This window comes from Triturus cristatus, chromosome 11 (assembly GCF_964204655.1).
Source record: "Triturus cristatus chromosome 11, aTriCri1.1, whole genome shotgun sequence".
Lineage (NCBI taxonomy): Eukaryota > Metazoa > Chordata > Amphibia > Caudata > Salamandridae > Triturus > Triturus cristatus.
The window spans coordinates 294,225,268-294,245,374 of record NC_140594.1 but is presented as its reverse complement, the minus strand read 5'-3'; the positions used below and the strand labels follow the sequence as shown (position 1 = coordinate 294,245,374).

Here is a 20,107-nt window from a genome sequence, read left to right as displayed (position 1 = left end):
ACTTTCGACACCACGCATAGGGCCACCTCCGTACTGCCCATGCTCAAAGTAGTTATAAAACACGCGCCGGAGGTCTTTAAAGACCCGGTCATATCCAGGGTCATTAACCCGCGCATAGACAAAATATAAAGCCGCCCCTACGGATCCCGCCTACATCAGAGGGCCAGCACCACTAGATTCCCTAGTAGTGTCTACAGCACGAAAGAGGGCAAATTCCCAAGCATCAGGCGAGCACCACCACCTGACAAAGAGTCAAAACTCTTGGACGCATCGGGCAAACGCACTGCATCCCAAGCTGCCAACATATGGCGCATCGCAAATACACAAGCGCTTCTGGCAAGATACGACAGGGCCCATTATGACTAACTAGAAGCCATAATGCAACACCTCCCTGACAAATATAAAAATAGGGCAAATAAGTTAATTCAGGAGGGCAAAACCATCACCAATACCTCCATCCACTGTGCCCTAGATGCAGCTGACACTGCCTCCAGGGCCATTAATACCAGCATCCTCCTCCGTCGCCATGCCTGGCTAAGGATCTCAGGTTTTAAACCAGAAGTGCAAGCTTCCATCCTGAACCACCCCTTTGACCAGGAACATCTGTTCGGCCCAAAAGTGGATGAGGCCCTAGCAAAAAAGGAAAAGACACGGATACGGCGAAGTCTATGAGAGCCTTACAATCGCACCCTCCCAGGCGCTCCTTTCGCCGCTCTTCCTTTCGAAGCACAACCAGAGGCTACTCCTCGGACACCGCTTCCCCTTCATATAAAGCCCCTACCCAATCCACCTTTACAAGGGGTTACCAAAGAGGCGGCTACAGTGGCAACAATAATAAGGGCAGAGGCAAGACAAACATTGCCTGCTCTGCCTCCGCACCTACCCAGTGACTTCCCTCCACTCCGGTCGGGGGCAGACTCCAAAATGTCCTTCCTGTCTGGACTACCATCACCTCAGACAAATGAGTAATTCAAATGATTTAGTCAGGCTACTGCCTCGAACTAACATCTACCCTCACCCCTCCCTCCAAACATTCCACCCAGACAACGCCCAATGTCACAGGAACATTTAACAATACTAAAGCAGGAGGTAATCTCCCTCCTACAAAAGGGGGCGATAGAACTAGTTCCTACCAACCAACAAAATATGGGGGTCTACTCCCTATATTTTCTCATACCAAAAAGGGACGACACTCTAAGGTCCATCCTAGACCTCAGGCCCCGAAACCGATCTACTCAGACCATTTTCACATGGCAACAATTCAGCAGGTACTTCCACTGCTCGCCCACAACGATTTCCACATTCCTGTTAACGCTCACAGGAAGTTCCTCAGATTTGTAGTGAACGGCCAACACTATCAATTCAAAGTACTCCCATTTGGATTCACCACAAGTATTTACCAAGTGCCTAGCAGTAGTGGCAGCACACCTGCGGAGACAACACATCCATATCTTCCCATCCCTAGACGACTGGCTAATAACGGCCAGTTCATACAGCCAGTGTGTACAACACACGCACGCCACTATCCAGCTACTTCACGAACTGGGCTTCACAGTAAACCACGCAAAGTCCCATCTGCAACCGTCCCACGTAAAACAATACCTCGGTGCCACCATAGACACCTCAAGAGCGCTAGCCTACCGCAGTCCTGCCAAGATAGCAAGCATTCAGGCTCTACACGCCAAATTTCAGCCACAACAATCTCTTCCAGCTCGAGTGTTCATGCAACTAAGAGGAATGATGGCCTCTTGCATATTCATAGTACCTCACGCAAGACTCTAGATGCATCCTCTCCAAGAGTGCTTAGCGCGCCAATGGAACCGTGCCCAGGGTCAATTGACAGATCTGGTGTTGGTAGACGGTATTACCCATCGCTCTCTGCAGTGGTGGACCACCAAAAACCTTTCCCAAGGGCGACCGTTCCTGGACCAGATTCCTCAGATAGTACTGACAGCGGACGCATCGCTCTCCGGCTGGGGAGCTCACCTACTACATCACACCATGCAGGGCATTTGGACACCAACAAAAGTTACTCCACATCAACCATCTGGAGTTACTAGCCATATTTTTTACACTAAAATCCTTTCAAACACAGATTTCTGGCAAGGCAGTCCTAGTCCGCACAGACAACATGACAGCCATGTAATATATCCAAAAACAAGGCGGCACACACTCTCCACAGCTCTTAGCTAGCACAGAGCATATGGAGATGGGCCATACCCCCAAAAAACTTTCTCCTAGCCCAACATGTCCCAGGAGTCCAAAACACTATGGCAAATCTGCTCAGCAGACAAACGCAACAAATCCACGAGTGGGAACTCCACCCCTAAGTTCTTCACCCGTACTTTCAAATGTGGGGGCATCCACAGATGGACCTTTTCGCCACCCGAAAACGCCAAATGCCCAAGCTTCGCCGCCAGATATCCACACTCATTGTCCAAAGGCAATGCGATATGGATGAACTGGTCAGGCAGATTTGCGTACGCTTTTCCGCCTCTCCCACTCATTCCATTAGTGGTGCGCAAACTACAACAACACTCCCTCACACTGATCCTAGTAGCTCCTACTTGGGCCAGACAACCGTGGTATACCACACTGCTGGAACTATCCGTAGTACCGCACCAAAAGTTACACCTCTCTCCACACCTCTTAACCCAGAACCATGGAGAGATCAGGCACCCTAGAATTCGGTTATCTAAATCTTCCCCCTGACTGCAGGAACGTCATTAGAGAAGCTAGGCAACCCACCACTAGAGCTTGCTACGCAGCCAAGTGGAAACGTTTTGTAGTCTATTGTCACAACAATAACCTCAATCCCCTAGACGTGTCCATTCAACACATCATAGGCTTTTTACTACACCTACAAAGATGCAATCTAGCCTACACGTCTATTAGACTGCACCTTGCAGCCATAGCAGCTTATCTACAAAACAGGCAACATCTATCACTCTTTAGAGTACCTGCTATAAAAGCCTTTATGGAAGGCCTGAAAAGAATAATTCCTCCCAGAGTGCCACCCTCACCTGTGTGGAACCTAAACATCGTTCTCACCAGACTAATGGGGGCCTCCCTTTGAACCTCTACACAAATGTGAACTTCAATTCCTAACATGGATAACCGCCTTTCTTGTAGCCATCACTTCCCTCAGAAGGGTCAGTGAGATACAAGCACTTAACATTCAAGAACCTTTTCTCCAAATGCACCATAACAAGGTTGTTCTCCGTACTAACCCAAAATTCCTCCCTAAAGTCATGTTCGAGGCATATGAGCTGCAGATCACACACTGAGGACAAGATCGCCATCTGGTGTTGGGCTCGGATGATTGCAGGTTGTTGTTGTCTTCGGAAGAAGTCTTTGGTCACGAGATTGGTGACTCCTCCTCTGGACAACAGTGCGCATGGGCATCCACTCCATCGTCAGATTGTTTTTTTCCGCCATTGGGTTCGGATGAACTTTTTCCGCTCCAGCAGAAATCTTCCAGCAATCGATTTAACTCTTCAATCTTCCCCCCCCCCCCCCCCCCCCCCCCCCCACTGCCCCTGCCCCATCCAAAAAGACATTGGTCAAGACTCCGCCAGCTGGGCCCAGTCGCGACCGGAAACCCTCTTCAGAAGCCCCGCCCTCGGGCCCGGCTCCGAAGACATCTAAGCCTGTGGGTGGCTCGGGCTCGAGCAAACCTCATGTTATTGTACCTATAACACCTTCGGCACCGAAAACTCCACTGTCGGCACCGAAACAGGCTTCAAGACCGAAATCTCCTTCGGCACCGAAACGTTCCTCTGCACCAAAGTCTCCACCGGCGCCGAAATGTTCTTCAACATCGATGCCTAAAAGTCCCTCGGCACCGAAGCCATCGGCACCGAAAACTCCGTCGGCACCGAAAAATCCATCGGCACCGAAAACTACGTCCACACCGAAAAAAGTTCATAAAGACCCGAAACGGCCATCACCGCCACCACCTTCAGAGCCGGATGAACTTTTTCGCCCAGATCCTACTCAAAAGCGGATCTACATCAATCCCGAAACCGGACATGTGACTGCCGTCCCATACAAGAAACGGAAGCTGGACATCACACCATCTCCAGCTCCCATACGGAAAAAGGACTGTGCTACTTCACCACTTTGTCCTTCCTCTCCTGTTTTACCTCCTAACCCGTCCCCCTCCTCCTCCTCCTTCTCCTTTACCTTTACCATCTCCCTATCATTCACCTCCTCCACAGGATGATAATGATGACTTAGGGGGAGGGGCAGACCCTGATTTATTTAATGATCCTGTTGATCCAAACGACCCTTTTACATTTCCAGACACAGCACCAGTAGATGACTGGTCTTATCCAATGCCTGACATGCCTGACCCCACTACCTACCCCTCCAAGCCCTCCCCTCCTGATGACCATTTGGGTTTTGGCCAACTAATAAATAGGGCAGCAACATTCCATGGCGTCACAATGCACACGGACCCCCTTGAAGAGGACTTTCTCCTCGATACTTTTGAGCAGTCACAAAAAACTGTTCACATACTGCCCATGATTAAAGGGGTTATAAAGCATGCCACTGAAGTCTTTAAAGACCCTGTTAGAGCTAGGGTTCTCAACCCACGCATCGAAAAAAAAGTACCGAGCAGCCCCGCAGGACCCTGCATACATTAAAGCCCAGCTCCCTTTAGACTCCTTGGTCGTATCAAATGCCAGGAAGCGCGTTAACTCACAGACAACTGGAGAAACGCCTCCCCCGGACAAGGAGTCTAAGCTTTTAGAGGCCTCAGGCAAACGAGTCGCCGCACAGGCGGCGAACCACTGGCGTATTGCCAATACCCAGGCCCTGTTAGCCCGGTATGATAGGGCGCATTATGACCAGCTTGAGGACCTTATGCAACATCTGCCTGAACCCTTTAAATCCCAGGCCACTGACCTCATTCAAGAAGGCAAATTAATATCTAATGCCTCCATTAAATGTGCCTTAGATGCGGCAGACACTGCTTCTCGGGCGGTCAATACTAGCGTCTTACTCAGGCGACATGCCTGGCTCCGCAATTCTAGCTCAACCTTTTAACCAAGAGCAGCTATTTGGCCCTGCAGTGGACACTGCATTAGAAAAAATGAAGGATAATCAGACTGCCAAGTCTATGGGAGCACTGCAGTCTCCTCAAACCCGGGGTTCCTTTCGTCGCTCCTTTTATAGAGGAGGCTCCAAAAACGCGGGAACTGAGACCACGTCCACCTTTAAAAATTCGGGACAAACATCCCCTAACAGAGGATATTTCCGAGGAGGTTATAGGGGAAACAATAACAAAGGTCGAGGGCGGGGCAACACCCGCACCTCCCCAGCCACCAAACAGTGACTTGCCACCACTTCCCCCCCCCCCCCCCCCCCCCCCCCTCCGACCATTCCACTCCAGTCGGGGGGGCGGCTCCAACAATTCCTACCTGTCTGGACTTCCATCACCACATACAGATGGGTAAGACAAATTATCCAGTCTGGCTACTGCCTCGAACTCATACAATCCCCCCCCCCAAACATACCACCCAAACAACGTCCAATGTCCTCACATCATCTCTCTCTCCTCAAACAAGAAGTTCAATCACTGTTACAAAAACATGCGATAGAACCAGTCCCTCTTCAACCTCAGGGAACAGGGGTATATTCTCTATACTTCCTCATTCCCAAAAAGGACAAAACATTAAGGCCCATACTGGATCTCAGACTACTAAACCAGTATATACATTCGGATCATTTTCATATGACCACTCTCCAACAAGTCCTCCCACTATTACAACAGGGAGACTTCCTTGCCACATTGGACCTCAAGGACGCGTACTTTCACATCCCTATGCATCCCGCTCACAGAAAATATCTACGATTTGTGGTAGATGGGCAACACTATCAATTTACAGTTCTCCCATTCGGAGTAACAACAGCACTCAGGGTGTTCACCAAGTGCTTAGCAGTCGTGGCAGCGCACCTCAGAAGACAACAGATCCATGTCTTCCCCTATCTGGACGATTGGCTCATAAAAGCCAATACTCACCAAAAATGCGTTCTCCACGCTCATCGCACTATTCAAACCCTCCACAATTTGGGATTCACTATCAACTACCCCAAATCCCATCTACAGCCTTCCCACTTACATCAGTATCTAGGAGCAACCATAGATACATCCAAAGCCATTGCTTATCCCAGGATAGCCAGTATACAAAATCTCATCTCTCAATTTCAAATTCATCCATCTCTTCCAGCAAGAGTGTTCATGCAGCTCCTAGGCATGATGGCGTCCTGCATCTCCATAGTCCCACACGCACGACTTCAAATGCGTCCCTTACAGGAATGTCTAGCACAACAGTGGAACCAAGCTCACGGACAACTTACCGATCTGGTGTTGGTGGACAGTCGCTCACTTCGCTCACTGAAATGGTGGAACACCATCAACCTGTCCAAAGGGCTGCCGTTCTTAGAGCCTCTTCCACAAGTTGTGCTAACTACCGACGCATCTCTCACGGGGTGGGGAGCCCACCTCCTTCACCATACCACTCAGGGCAGATGGACCAGTCAACAAAAACTGCTCCACATCAACCACCTGGAAGTCTTAGCAGTGTTCCTAGCACTAAAATCCTTTCAGGTACACCTAAAGAACAAAACTGTCCTCATACGCACAGACAACATGACGACAATGTATTATATACAGAAACCGGGAGGGACACACTCTCTCCAACTGTCCCAACTGGCACAGCAAATCTGGAGATGGGCAATTCCCCAAAACATCTACCTGTTAGCATAACATCTCCCAGGAATCCACAATCAGGTGGCCGACCTCCTAAGTCGCCACACACAGCAGATCCACGAATGGGAATTACACCCAAAGGTTCTACTCCCCTTCTTCCAAAAATGGGGACAACCAGACATAGACCTGTTCGCCACTCCCGAAAACACAATGCCCAACCTTCGCCGCCAGGTTTCCACACCCACAGTCGAAGGGCAATGCCCTATGGATGAACTGGTCAGGCAGATTTGCGTACGCTTTTCCGCCTCTCCCACTAGTTCCATTTTTGGTACGCAAACTGAAACAGTCGCTAACACTAATACTGGTAGCTCCCACTTGGGCACGTCAACCGTGGTTCACCACACTTCTGGAACTATCCTTAGTTCCACATCAAAGGCTACGCCTCTCCCCGGATCTATTAACTCAGAACCATGGAGAAATCAGACACCAAGATCCTCAAACACTGAACCTAGCGATCTGGCTCCTGAGGTCTTAGAGTTCGGATACCTCAATCTCCCTCCAGACTGTATGAATATCATAAAGGAGGCCAGACGACCTACTACTAGAGCATGTTATGCCGCAAAATGGAAACGATTTGCCATCTACTGCGCTAATAATGACATACATCCATTGGATGCTTCCATCCAAAACATCATTTGCTATCTACTACACTTGCAAAGATGCAATCTAGCGTATTCCTCTATACGTTTACACCTAGCAGCCTTGGCAGCCTACTTGCAAAATAGGCAACACCTGTCCCTTTTTAAGGTACCAGCCATCAAAGCGTTTATGGAAGCTCTCAAAAGAATTCTTCCCCCAAGATTACCACCTTCCCCAGTGTGGAATCTCAATGTGGTTCTAACAAGACTTATGGGTCCCCCATTTGAACCTATGCACAAATGTGAATTACAATTCCTAACATGGAAGGTAGCTTTCCTTATCGCAATCACTTCCCTACGAAGAGTAAGTGAAATACAAGCCCTTACACTAGAAGAACCTTTCTTACAACTACACCGTAACAAAGTGGTTCTTAAGACAAACCCTAAATTTCTTCCAAAAGTGATTTCCCCTTTCCACTTTAACCAATCAGTAGAGCTACCAGTCTTTTTCCCAAACCCAGACTCCGTAGCTGAAAGGGCCCTACATACCTTAGATGTCAAAAGAGCCTTGCTCTATTACATCGACAGAACAAAACCTTTTCGAAAGACAAAACAACTCTTTATTGCTTTCGCACCACCACATAAAGGCAATCCCATCTCCAAATCCGGTATAGCCCGGTGGATAGTTAAATGCATCCAAATATGCTACCAAAAGGCTAAACGTACACTTACAGTTCCCCCTGGGGCGCACTCCACGCGTAAAATAGGGGCTTCTATGGCCTTCTTAGGTAACATTCCCCTAGAAGACATTTGCAAGGCAGCCACGTGGTCTACCACGCATACCTTCACTAAACACTACTGTGTTGATGTGCAAGCCAAACAACAGGCCCAAGTGGGCCAGGCTGTCCTAAAAACTTTATTTCAAACTGCTGCAACGGATACAGGCGACCACCGCTAAGGGAAAGCACTGCTATATAATCTATCCTCAGTGTGTGATCTGCAGCTCATATGCCTCGAACGGAATATGCTACTTACCAGTATGCATCTGTTCTTGGCATGTAGAGCTGCAGAGTCACACACGCCCGCCTGCCTCCCCGGGACCTGTATCTGTTCCAGCATCTGTCTTACTTAGACATTGCACATGGACATCCTTTCTTTCATTCCTATACACTCCATCTTTTCCCATCATGGCGAAAAAACAATCTGACGATGGAGTGGATGCCCATGCGCACTGTTGTCCAGAGGAGGAGTCACCAATCTCGTGACCAAAGGCTTCCTCCGAAGACAACAACCTGCAATCATCCGAGCCCAACACCAGATGGCGATCTTATCCTCAGTGTGACTCTGCAGCTCTACATGCCAAGAACAGATGCATACTGGTAAGTAGCATATTCCTTCTCCTTTTCACCTAAACCAATCTTTGGAACTACCAGTATTCTTCTTGCAACCACAGACTGTTGCAGAAAGAGCTCTCCACACATTAGATGTCAAACGAGCCTTACTCTACTACATCGAGAGAACACAACCTTCCCGTAAGACCAAACGACTGTTTGTCTCTTTCTCACCACCACACAAAGGCAACCCCATCTCAAAGTAGGGGATAGCTAGGTGGATTGTCAAATGCATTCAGATTTGCTACCACAAAGCAAAACGAACGCTATCCGTTCTCCCGAAAGCCCACTCTACACGTAAAATAGGGGCTTCCATGGCATTTTTAGGGAACATCCCCATAGATGATATCTGCAGAGCAGCTACATGGTCCACACCGCACACTTTCACGAAACACTATTGTGTAGTTGTGCAAACTAAGCAACGGGCTAGTGTGGGCCAGGCTGTACTCAAAACATTATTTCAAACCACTGCAAAGGATAAGGGTGGTCGCCGCTAAGGATGGGTACTGCTATATTATCTTATTTAGACACAACACACATGGGCATCTTCACTGTTTATTACTACACTCCATTTACCTGCTGGCGAAAAACAATGAGGATGGAGCCGAAGCCCATGCGCAATACGATCCACATACCTCGTGACTTCCAAAGACTTTCCAAGCGGAAAAACAACTGCAAACATCCGGGCCCAACACCAGATGGCGATATATGCACAGTGTGTAGATCTGCAGCTCTACATGCCAAGAACAGATGCATACTGGTAAGTAGCATTTGCCTTAAACTGCTAAACAACAAAGCCTAATTATGAGAGAGGTTGAAATATTACACGTGCCAGAAGTTTGCTTTGTTTATCAAATGTACAGTAGTTTACATGTGCAGAGAATCTCAACTGCAATAATCTAAAAGACACGTTCGTGATAGATTCCTTAATTTAGAATATCCCCAGGCGTCGACTGGATCCGTAAAGTTTTTTGTCAGCAGTACCCCTACGCGTCGGTAGGCGTCGCCGTGCGGCTCCACGTACGTAGCTTCTCATGTTTATCGAGTACTCTACTTCTGGTGCAGTAGGGATGCCCGGGTCTCAGTCCTGTAGTTACTGCTGTCAGACCATGTCGGCAGAGGACCCGCATGTCGTGTCTTATGCTTTTGGCACGTCCATCACCCCGAGACGTGCCCCAGTTGTCGTGCCATGGCGCCGAAGACTTGCGGGAGCATTTCCAACAGTTGTTTGTGGCCCAGCAATTGCTCCGCGCCAATCAAGGTCCCGCGCCCGTGGGCGGTCGAGGGGCCCGGTCGCGGTGCCTACACAATCATTCGTAGCATCGGGGTCAGGTAAATCTAAGTGCCATACCAGGTCGAAGACGCGGCGTCGCTTTTACCTACCCCTCACCGGTTGTGAGACGTGATGGAGGGGGCAGGTGGTCACCCATCCGCGGCTCCGGTGGAGCCTCCGTTGTGGCCTACCCACCTTCTCCAGGGCCGAACGTGACTCCGGAAGGAATACAAGTGTTCCTATTGGCCATGGGCCGTTTATTTGCCCCTTTGGGTCCCTCCGGAGCGCCTTTGGGCCCCGTGGAACCATTGGGTGGTTCTGCCCCCTTGCAGCCGTCTTTGGCGCCGGCAAGATACCCTGGGATGCCGTTGGCTCCTGGCCTCGGCCCCGCCGTTGGCTCCTGGCCTCGGCCCCGCCGTTGGCTCCTGGCCTCGGCCCCGCCGTTGGCTCCTGGCCTCGGCCCGCTGTTGGCTGGCTGGCTCCGGCAATGACTGGGAGGGATCTAGGGACCCTCTCACAGCTCAGTGTGGGAATGCAGCACACCAGGATGCCAATGTGGAGGATTTGAGCGATCTGGAATTAATCTCCACGCCCCGGTACACTTGCCTCTTCCTCCGTGGCTACGGAGCAGGATGGTACATTTTCTGGTACATTTTCTGTGGTGTTGCTCTTAACCCCAAGCTCCCTACGGTGTCTCTCGACCGATCTCCTGACTGATGTGATCCGGCTAGGGGCCTCCTCCACGGAGCTGCTGCTGCCCTTTAGTCACGCACTTGGACGTCCTCTGGGCGCCTGGTCCGCTCCTCCCACGCACACTTCTGTGGATAAGAGTGTGGCACAACGGCATCGCCCAGCCCAGGGCGGCCCCGGTTTCCTCACATAACACCCGACGCCGGACAGTCTGGTTGTCCAGGCCTCTGCTTCTCCCAGCGCATTCCCTGCTGCTCCTCCGATAGGGTACCCCAAAAAAGAGGGTTGAGCAGTCTGGGAACAAGGTTTTACCTCTGCCACTTCGGAACTGCGGACAGTGCATTCTGCATGCCTTTTGGCCCGCTATTCCCACTCTGTGTGGGACACAGTGGCGCTGGTGCTGCCTTAATGTCCGAACGCTTGGACGGTACTCTCCCAAGCAATTACCTAGGGTAGCTCTGCGGCAAAGTTTACTATACGTGGTGGCCTTGATATCGCCGACTCGCTCGGCAGGGCCCATTTCCACAACTGTGGCGCTCTGCCGTTGCGCCTGGCTCAGAGCCACTGGCTTCTCGGGGGATGTCCAGAATGCTTTGTTCGACATGCCCTTTGATGGCACGCGCCTCTTTGGTGACAACCTGGATGGCACATTGGAACGTTTTAAGGACTCCCGGGCAACGGCCCTTTCCGCCAAGTGCACTGCCTTGGGGTCTGCCTTTCGTTCCTTTCCTGGCAGGGACGAGGCGCACAAACACGTTCCTTTCAAAGCTGCAGGCCTGTGTAGCAGCGCTCTCGGCGCATCCGCTGAAAGCGGACCTGCAGAAGTGGGTCACGGGGCTTGCGGCCGGGACAGTCCGCCACCTGCCACCACGGCCTCCAAACCTTCCTAGTCCAGGGTTTTCGGGCCCACCAAACACACCTGGGTGGCATGATTCGCCATCGCCTCCCCCCACTGGCGCACCATTACTTCAGACAGTTGGGTTTTGCAGATAGTCTGTAGGGGCTGCTCCCTCCCATTCCGGACTGCCCCTCCGGCCGTGCCCCCTCCGTACCACCGCATGTCGGGGGATCACTTGGCGCTTCTCCAGCAGGACTTTCCTGCCCTCTTGGTTAGAGGGGGCCGTTGAGTACGTTCCAACGCCAATAGTAGTTCGTGGTTATTCCCACTACTTATTGATTCCAAAGGAGGACAAGGGCCTGCATCCCCCTTTAGTCCTCCGGTTTGTCACTTACTACTTTCAGAAGAAAAAGTTCAAAATGCTCCCGCTTTCAGTTCGCCGTACTCCCTTTCGGCCTTACCAGCGCCCCTCTGGTGTTCACGAAAGTGATGGCGGTGGTCGCAGCTCATCTGTGCATATCTGGGGTTTGTTTTCCCCCTATCTCGACTACTGGCTGATGGCGGGCTCGCCCCAAGCAGTCGTCTCACACCTTCAAACTACGGCCCCCCCTCCAGGGATGGGGCGGCCATATGTCAGAGGCGGAGATCAGAGGCCTCTGGTCTCCTGCGGAGTCCTAGCTCCATATCCATCAGTTGGAGCTTACGGCGATCCTGCTTGCACCTGAACCATTCCTTCCCTCGCTCAAGAGGACAGTAGTGCAGGGGTTCTCAGACAGCACCACTGCCATGTGGTACTGCAACTAGCGAGGCGGGGTGGAGTCGTGGACCCTATGTCAGTCAGGCTCTGCACCTCTGGATGTGGCTGGACCGCCAGGCCATTCTACTGGTGGTTCAACACTTGGTAGGTTCTGTGTACGCCGGGGTAGACTAACTCAGCCGCCGGTGCATCATGGATCACGTATGGCGTCTTCACTCTGAGGTGGCACAAGGTCTCTTTCAGCAATGGAGAGAACTTTGGTTAGATCTGTTCGCCACCAAACATAACGTGCATTGTCATCAGTTCTGCGTGTTTGCGTTTCCAAGGCGACACTTCTACCCCAGAGTGCTGAAGATCAGATGCGACCGGGCCCAAGTTATTCTTGTGGCACCTGACTGGGCTCAGTTTGGTATCCCGAGCTACTCAGTATGAGCATAGATCCTCCGATCCGACTGCCTCTTCGGGAGGATATTCTTTTGCAGCAACAGGGGGATGGTCCTCCACCCGAACCTGTCCAGCCTCCACCTCCTTGCATGGAGATTGTGCGGCGACAGTTGATTCCATTTAACTTGCTTCCTGAAGTTTGTAATGTGATTCTGGCAGCCAGGCGTCCCTCGCCTAAACTGTATACGCCTGCCAGTGGAACAAATTTGTGGCATGGTGCCGCCCCCTCCCCCCTTTCTGCCCCTCTTTATGAGGTCCTATTGTTCCTTCTCTCTTTGACCCAGCAGGGCTCTGCTCTGGGCACTGTTAAGGGCAACCTTTCTGCTCTTTCAGCCTTTTTCAGGCTGTTGTCCGTAGATTTCTCAAAGGCATTACTCACCTTTTCCCTCCTATTCCTTTTGTGATGCCTCACTGGGACTTGAACCTGGTTCTCACATACTTAATGGGTGCTCCCTTTGAGCCTCTTCATAACTGTCCTTTACGGTTATTGACTTTGACAACTGTATTCCTGGTGGCTATCACCTCCGCTAGGCGCGTGAGTGAACTCCAGGCTCTTTCATGCAAACCTCCTTTCCTGGAGGTTCATTCGGACAAGGTTGTGCTTCGGCCACGTCCCTCCTTTCTACCAAAAGTAGTTGCTGCCTTTCATCTGGGACAAACGGTCACTGTGCCCACTTTCTTTCCGCACCCTTCCAGAGAGGGAGAGGCTCCACCATCTGGACCAAAAACGTGCACTTTCATTCTACCTCAACCGCACACAACCGTTTCGGCTGGATGACCAGCTCTTTGTTGGCTACGTGGGCACCAAGAAAGGCCGGGCTGTGCACAAGCGGACTATCTCCCTCTGGGTTGTCCTGTGAATTAAAGCCTGTTACTCTCTGGCTAAAAAGGAACCTCCGGTAAAGCTGCACGCACATTCTACCAGGGCGACAGCAGCTACTACTGCATTGGGACCACGGTGTCCCTCTGCAGAACATCTGTCAGGCAGCCACTCTGGCCTCGCTGCATATTTTCACTAGGCAATATTGCCTTGAGAGTCAAGTCCGGAGAGACGGCTTCTTTGGCCGTTCGGTTCTCCGTGACTTTCTGGTGTAATCTCACTTCGCAGACCCACCACCGGGGTTGGTATTGCTTGGGTATGTATTCTAAGGTAAGCAATCCATCACTGACATGTCTCTTTCAGATGCACAAGTTAGTTACTTGTGTAACGATATATCTCTAAGACATTAGTTAGTGAGATTCCTTACCTCCCGCCCATCCTCCCCGTTCTGCAAACTGTTCTCTAGGGTTCAGGTCATCCCTTTAAGGGCCCTAGTTCTATTGCACCAGTAGTTGGTCTCTAGCATGGCTCTGCGTTCCTGGCACGGAAAAGTTGTGTACAGAACTGACGTCTGCGCGCGTGGGTGCGTTTAAGTAGCTCCGACGTCATCTTGGTGGCTACGCAAAGCGACTTACGTGGAGCCGCACGGCGATTCCTACCGACGCGCAGGGGTACTGCTGACAAAACTTTCCGGATTCAGTCTGACGCCTGGGGATATTCTAAGGTAAGGAATCTATCACTAACTAATGTCTCTTACCGATCTATCGTTACACAAGTAAGTAACTTGTGCGTTAAGTGTAGGTTGTTGGCTCTGTATACGGTATGCACCTAGGTGGTTATACCGTGCAGAGTCCAGTGGTTCACCAAGTGTACAGGGCTCGATGTAAAACCCCAAGGTGCTGTATTAGTGGTAGAGTGGGTGAGCAGCCTTAGGCCTTACACAGAAGAATGGAAGACATTTTTTTGCACAACTTCGACCAGTAATGGACATACGACTCAAAGGAGATCCCCACCAATTTTATAAAAACTAAGCTTTGATTGTAGTTTATTTTAAGACCAAGATCTTTACACTAAGGTAAGTTTGTTTTAACTAAAAATACTTAATACTTTCAAAAGTCGACTCAGTGCAATTTTAAAAAAGTTCAGTTTTATCCTATGGAGGAAAACTATAATAGTTTAACTGGTAAGTACAACACTGACAATTCCAGTCTTCAGGACCAAATGTCAGCTAGGAGCAAGGGTCAGGGGAGTACCAAAACTGCACTACCGGCAGCACAGGGCTGGCTGGGGGCAGAGGTCAAAATTGTAGTTCGGCCCAATGCGTTTCAATGGAGCCACCCTGCTTGCTGATTGGAAAATCCGTTACAGGGGCCAAGCTTTGGGGTATAAGCCCAGAACAGGGTGTTGTGGGGGCACAACGCACCAAACATACACCACCACGGCACTGGTGCAGGGTGCAAGATCATAGCCAGGTGCCCAATGCTTTTCCATGAGGAATCTGCTTTCGACAAACAGGCTGCAGACGTTGCACCGGAGGTTGCATGTGGGAGACCAATGACAGAGGTATGTAGAGATGTAGGGGCACTGTGTGTTCAGCTCACCAAGGGCCCAGGGTCTTCGGGTGCAGGCCTGCCTTTCGATGTCTTGAGTATTTTTACCCAAGCCGTCGCGATCAGTGGGAGCCTCTGGATTCAGGTGGCAGGTATCGTCATGGCGTTCAGGAGGGGTCAGCTAAATCTAGACTTGAGGTCAGGTTCGCTTGGTAACCTGTTCTGGGTCGGTGGGCCACCTAGACTTGGGCTGTAGGTGTCTGGTGCAGAGTGGGCAGGACTTTCGGATCCGCAGGGCACCCCAAGTCCTTTGTGTTGGATTCTTGGAGAATAGAACCCCGCTGTCCTTAAGTTCTGGCGTTTGTCAAAGTTCAGGCAGTCTTCCTTGGGTTTCTGGATGTCGCTGCTGTAGGTCAGGCTTCTTGCAGAGTCTTGTAAGCTAGAGACAGGCCAGTAGGGCCAGAGGAAAGTCAGTAGTCATCTCCATGCTTCCCTGCACGGTGTCTTATGTCACAGGTAACTAACTTCAAGGCCTGGGGGAGCCACTTAAATACTAAATATAAGGGGCATTTTAGGGGAGTAGCAGGTAGGGCCTGTGGGCACCTTACTTTGGGTGACTACACCCGCTATTTTGCCACCCTCCTGTGGGAGGGGGGCATAGATCTAGCCCTGATTGATGGAGACTCCACATCTTCAAGATGGCGTGGACTGAAAAGTGTGCTCAACTTCACCTTCTCCACCTGATGGGTGGAGTTTGCAAAGGTGGGCACACCTCCTAGCCTCTAACTTTGTTCTCCGATTTTCCAGCAGAAAGTGCAGATGTAAACCGGGGGCTGCCATCTGCTGCTAGCGGCAAAGGCTGGGAGTCTCATTACAAAGGCGTCGGGCCTTTGAAGCTTCCCTCCAGAGCACTGGCCCCATTCTGGGGAGGAGGTGTGACACCTATTCCCTGGCTGCACATTGTTTCTGGCCCCAGAGAGCAGAGTATCTCTACCCAGGTCCAGAAACCTATATTTGTTGCAGGCTTCCTAAAGCCAGTAAGTGGCCACAGCAGGGTCGGTAGGTTTTCAGAGGGCACCTCCTGAGGTGCCCTCTGAGTAAGTGTTTTAATAAATCTTAACACTGACATCAGTGTGGATTTATTACAAGGAGCTGTTTGGTACCAAACACTCCTGGTTTCAGTGAAGCTATCATGGTGCTGGGGGAACTCTAGTTGCTGAGCTCCCAAACCATGTACTCCTAATGGCTTCCCTAGCACTCGCAATATTTAAGAATGAATTTAAATATTGTAGGAGCATATCAACTTATGCAAATATGTCCTCACCTGTGGTATAGTGCACCCAGCCTTAGGTCTGTAAGGCCTGCTAGATGGGTGACTTAACTATACTTTCCGGCAGTGCTGACTGGCATGGCACCCAGGATGCCATGTCGTCTTTGTTGTTTTTCAACTGAGGCATGCAAGCTGCATGGGCAGTGGCATGGTCCTAGTGAGGGGGACCCTAGTCAGCCTTCAAGCCCTAGGTACCACTTACTAGGGACTTATAGGGGGGCAGAAATAACAATTGGGGATATGTTTTAGGGAAGAAGCACTGGCAAAGGGGACCTGGTTGGCAGGGACCCTGTGCACTACAATCGAAATCCCATCAATACCAGGCAAAAAGTGGGTGCTAACCATGTCACAAGAGGCACTTTCTCACATTTACCATAGATTTACGTTTTGGCGCCAATCGGTGGTGAAGTGGAAAGATGTGCATGTTGACATGCAGTGCTGAGTACACCTGCTCTTAATCTCCTTTTTGCCACCTAGTAAGGCTGTTATTTCAGTCCTTTTAATTGACCTTCCAAGCCTTTTACCAGCTACACAAAGTGCTTATGTAAAGCCTAATAAATAACAGAACATTGAAGTGGTGAGGAGTTACGAACGAAGAGCTGCTTGTTGATTATTCACCCATAGTCTTATTCGACAAAGTTGTGTTCACTATCCACGAGTGCTATTACTATGGTATTTTTGTAGGGGGAGCATGTGTAACCAGCTAGAGAAGGAAAAAGGGATTTGAAGATGATCCTGGGTTTATTTAGAACTTGTTGGTGGTTTTAATTTGATTTCTGCACATTTTGGCTCTTTTGCTACAATTCAGCTTAATCGGCGATTTCCTGTGCTTCCTGTTTATCAAATAAGTTTATATATTCTATACTGCTGAAACTGATTTCGTATAAAGCAATATCCTTTGTCACTGCAATTGTGTATTTTGCTAACACTGCTGTATTTTTTTCTGTAGGAGGTGATCGTGGCAGAGGTGGCCCGGGAGGTCCTGGTATGAGAGGTGGGATGAGAGGTGGTCTTTTAGACCGTGGTGGCCCTGGAATGTTCAGAGGTGGACGTGGCGGGGACAGAGGCGGCTTCAGAGGTGGACGTGGCATGGACAGGGGTGGATTTGGTGGTGGAGGAAGACGTGGTGGCCCAGGTGGACCAGGAGGTCCTGGTGGTCCTGGAGGCCCCCCTGGACCACTTTTAGAGTTGGGAATCCGAGGTGGACCCAGTGGCAGGCGAGGAGGCCCTGGTGGACCTGGAAAAATAGACAAGTATGTATGAGTTATTTGATATTTACACCATGTGTTTTTTCGGATGAGAAACCAGGGTTAAAAAGTTTACTGAATGCATAAACGCCCCTATTTTTTCAAATTGACCTTGTTCCTAATATATTCTCTGCATACCTTGATCTTTTTCAAAGTAGGTACTCTATTATGGAAAATGCAAACTCTTCTGATTTCCTGATACCATGTTAATGTGTTTTTTACAGGGGTGAAATTCGCCAGGAGCGCAGAGACCGTCCCTACTAATTGAAGAAACCCCCGATTCCCATGAGAAGCTGTTTACTACAAGATTTATTTTTTAAACCGGAAAATGTTTTAAATTTATAATTGTGTATTTATAATGTTGGGGGGTACCTCTGGCGTTATGACTATTCCTTGTCTGTACTGTAGGACCTTTCACCATTTCTGGAGAGATTAAAACATGGAATTTGTATGGTAGTCACCATGTCTTTTTTTTCCCCTCTTTTTCCCTGTACTCTTAAAGCTGGTTGTTAAATCAATAGGACTAAACCAATTACGTTTTTGTGAGCATGTTCTTTCGTGCTGAACCATCACAACCCCCCACCAGCAGGTGGTTGACTGTAACAATGTTAATGATTGTAACTTTTTAAATAAAAAAAATCCACTTGTTTATAACCCTATTTCTTTTTTTGCATAGTACTCTGTGTAATTGAAATGCCAGGGTGAGGTATAAAGTAATAGGGTTTTTGGAGCATAATTATTTTGGGGGGGATTCCCAAGCTGTGGATTATTCTCGCTATCTAGTTTTGAGTCCAGAAGTGTTTGATTAGTGCCATCCCTTCTGACATTAGACACATAACCACAATGCCACAGAGCGTGGTCTCCATCTTCAGAATTTCTTTTGGCTATTCATAAGCATGGTCTACAGCTCTGGTCAGTTCAAGGGGGCTGAGGACCATGCCAAAAAAGGGTTTGACAGCACCAGAGAACTGAGAAACATCAGCAATGACTGTAAACATTTAGGGAGACCAGACCGAAAAAGATACAGGATGTTTTTTCCCCACTCTGGTTTCAAGCACATGGACGAAGAATGCACGTTAGGTGTTGAGGTATGTGATAGATTTCCCTTATCTTCCTCCTAAAGCAGTGTCCTAAATGTCACTACAAACTAACACAAAAGAACAGTCTCAAGGTTTGCAATTTTTGCCTGCCCAAAGACCTTAAGTCTGAAGGGTGTTAGGCATCCAAGGTAGCCTCTCCCAGAGCACTTAGTTCGGACAAAACAGAGAGGAGCACATAATGCGATGATTAAGTCCATACAAGGCTCCTTTTAATTACGTGGGACTCTTGAGCATCGAGACAGCCCAGGGTGATCCAACGCAGATGAAACTGCATGTTCGAGGCATGTGTGCTGTAGATACGCATACTTCGCATACTCCTGCCATCTAGTATTGGGTCTGGGTGTTTGCACGTTGTTTTTCTTCAAGGAAGTCTTTCCAGTCACAAGGTAAGGTGACTCCTCCTTTCGGTGATAGTGCACATGAGCATCGACTCCATTGTTTTTTTCCGCCATTGAGTTCGAACGTGTATTACTGCGCTCCGAAACCGTTCTTCGGGTTCCCCTCAGAACGCAATCAACTCTGCCCTAGGTGGTGTTGTTTCCGTACGTGTTTCCCTTTTCTCCGCGAATAGATTTGTTCGACAAACTCCATTTTCAATTAAAAAGAAAACATTGTGGACGGCGGTTGGTCCTATCCATGTCAGTCCAGCCTTCTGCTGATGGAACAGACTCCATTCCAATTCTGTCCTCTGTGCCACTCCAAATATCCTCACACCTACCTACATAAAGTTTGTAACTTGTTCTAGTCTCCAGAGCACAAGGAAGAAGACTGCGACGCTTGTAAGTAGTTTTGGTCCAAGAAGACTAAGCGATCGGGCTCAAGGGCGAGAGATGCAGCGCCAAAGCATCAAACACACTGGATATCTTCGGGGACAGGGTGCCGTGACTACCTTGAAGAGTCCCAGCGCTCTAAATCCTCTACCAAACCTCATAAGGCCCCGGCACCACCTCTGCCTTCTGGCCAAAGTTGGCACCAAGACGATGTTTTAGACACCCGCCTCTCCGCTCTGCACCGAAACAAACCGTCAAGCCTTCCGGCTCTGGACCGAGTCGGACGAAATTTCTTTCGGATCCGAAATCGGCTCTAAGGACCAACCTGCTTTGGAGCCAAAACCCTCTGCTTTGAAACACAAACACGATTCTGAGCCAAAACATTCCACTACCAAAGAAAAATCTATTTCGACGTCAAAATCTAAGGACCATATTCTCGAGCTTCCAGAACCAATTTAGACGTTCTTGAGGCCAAATTGGATCCCAAACAGAAAAAGATTTATATTAATCCTGATACTGGACATATTTTGGCTAGAACTCT

At 49.6% G+C, this 20,107-nt stretch overlaps 1 protein-coding gene across 2 annotated transcripts in view; it reads left to right on the top strand.

Moving 5' to 3' along the window:
* EWSR1 (EWS RNA binding protein 1) overlaps positions 1 to 18,350 on the top strand; it is a 510,501-nt gene extending 492,151 nt beyond the window's left edge. For both annotated transcript variants that reach the window (XM_085634473.1, XM_085634474.1), the window contains exons 16-17: positions 17,399 to 17,702; positions 17,921 to 18,350. In XM_085634473.1, the coding sequence (XP_085490599.1) occupies positions 17,399 to 17,702; positions 17,921 to 17,960 (344 nt within the window). In that variant the 3' untranslated portion in view covers positions 17,961 to 18,350. The remainder of the gene's footprint in view (positions 1 to 17,398; positions 17,703 to 17,920) is intronic.
* The last annotated feature ends 1,757 nt before the right edge of the window (positions 18,351 to 20,107 follow it).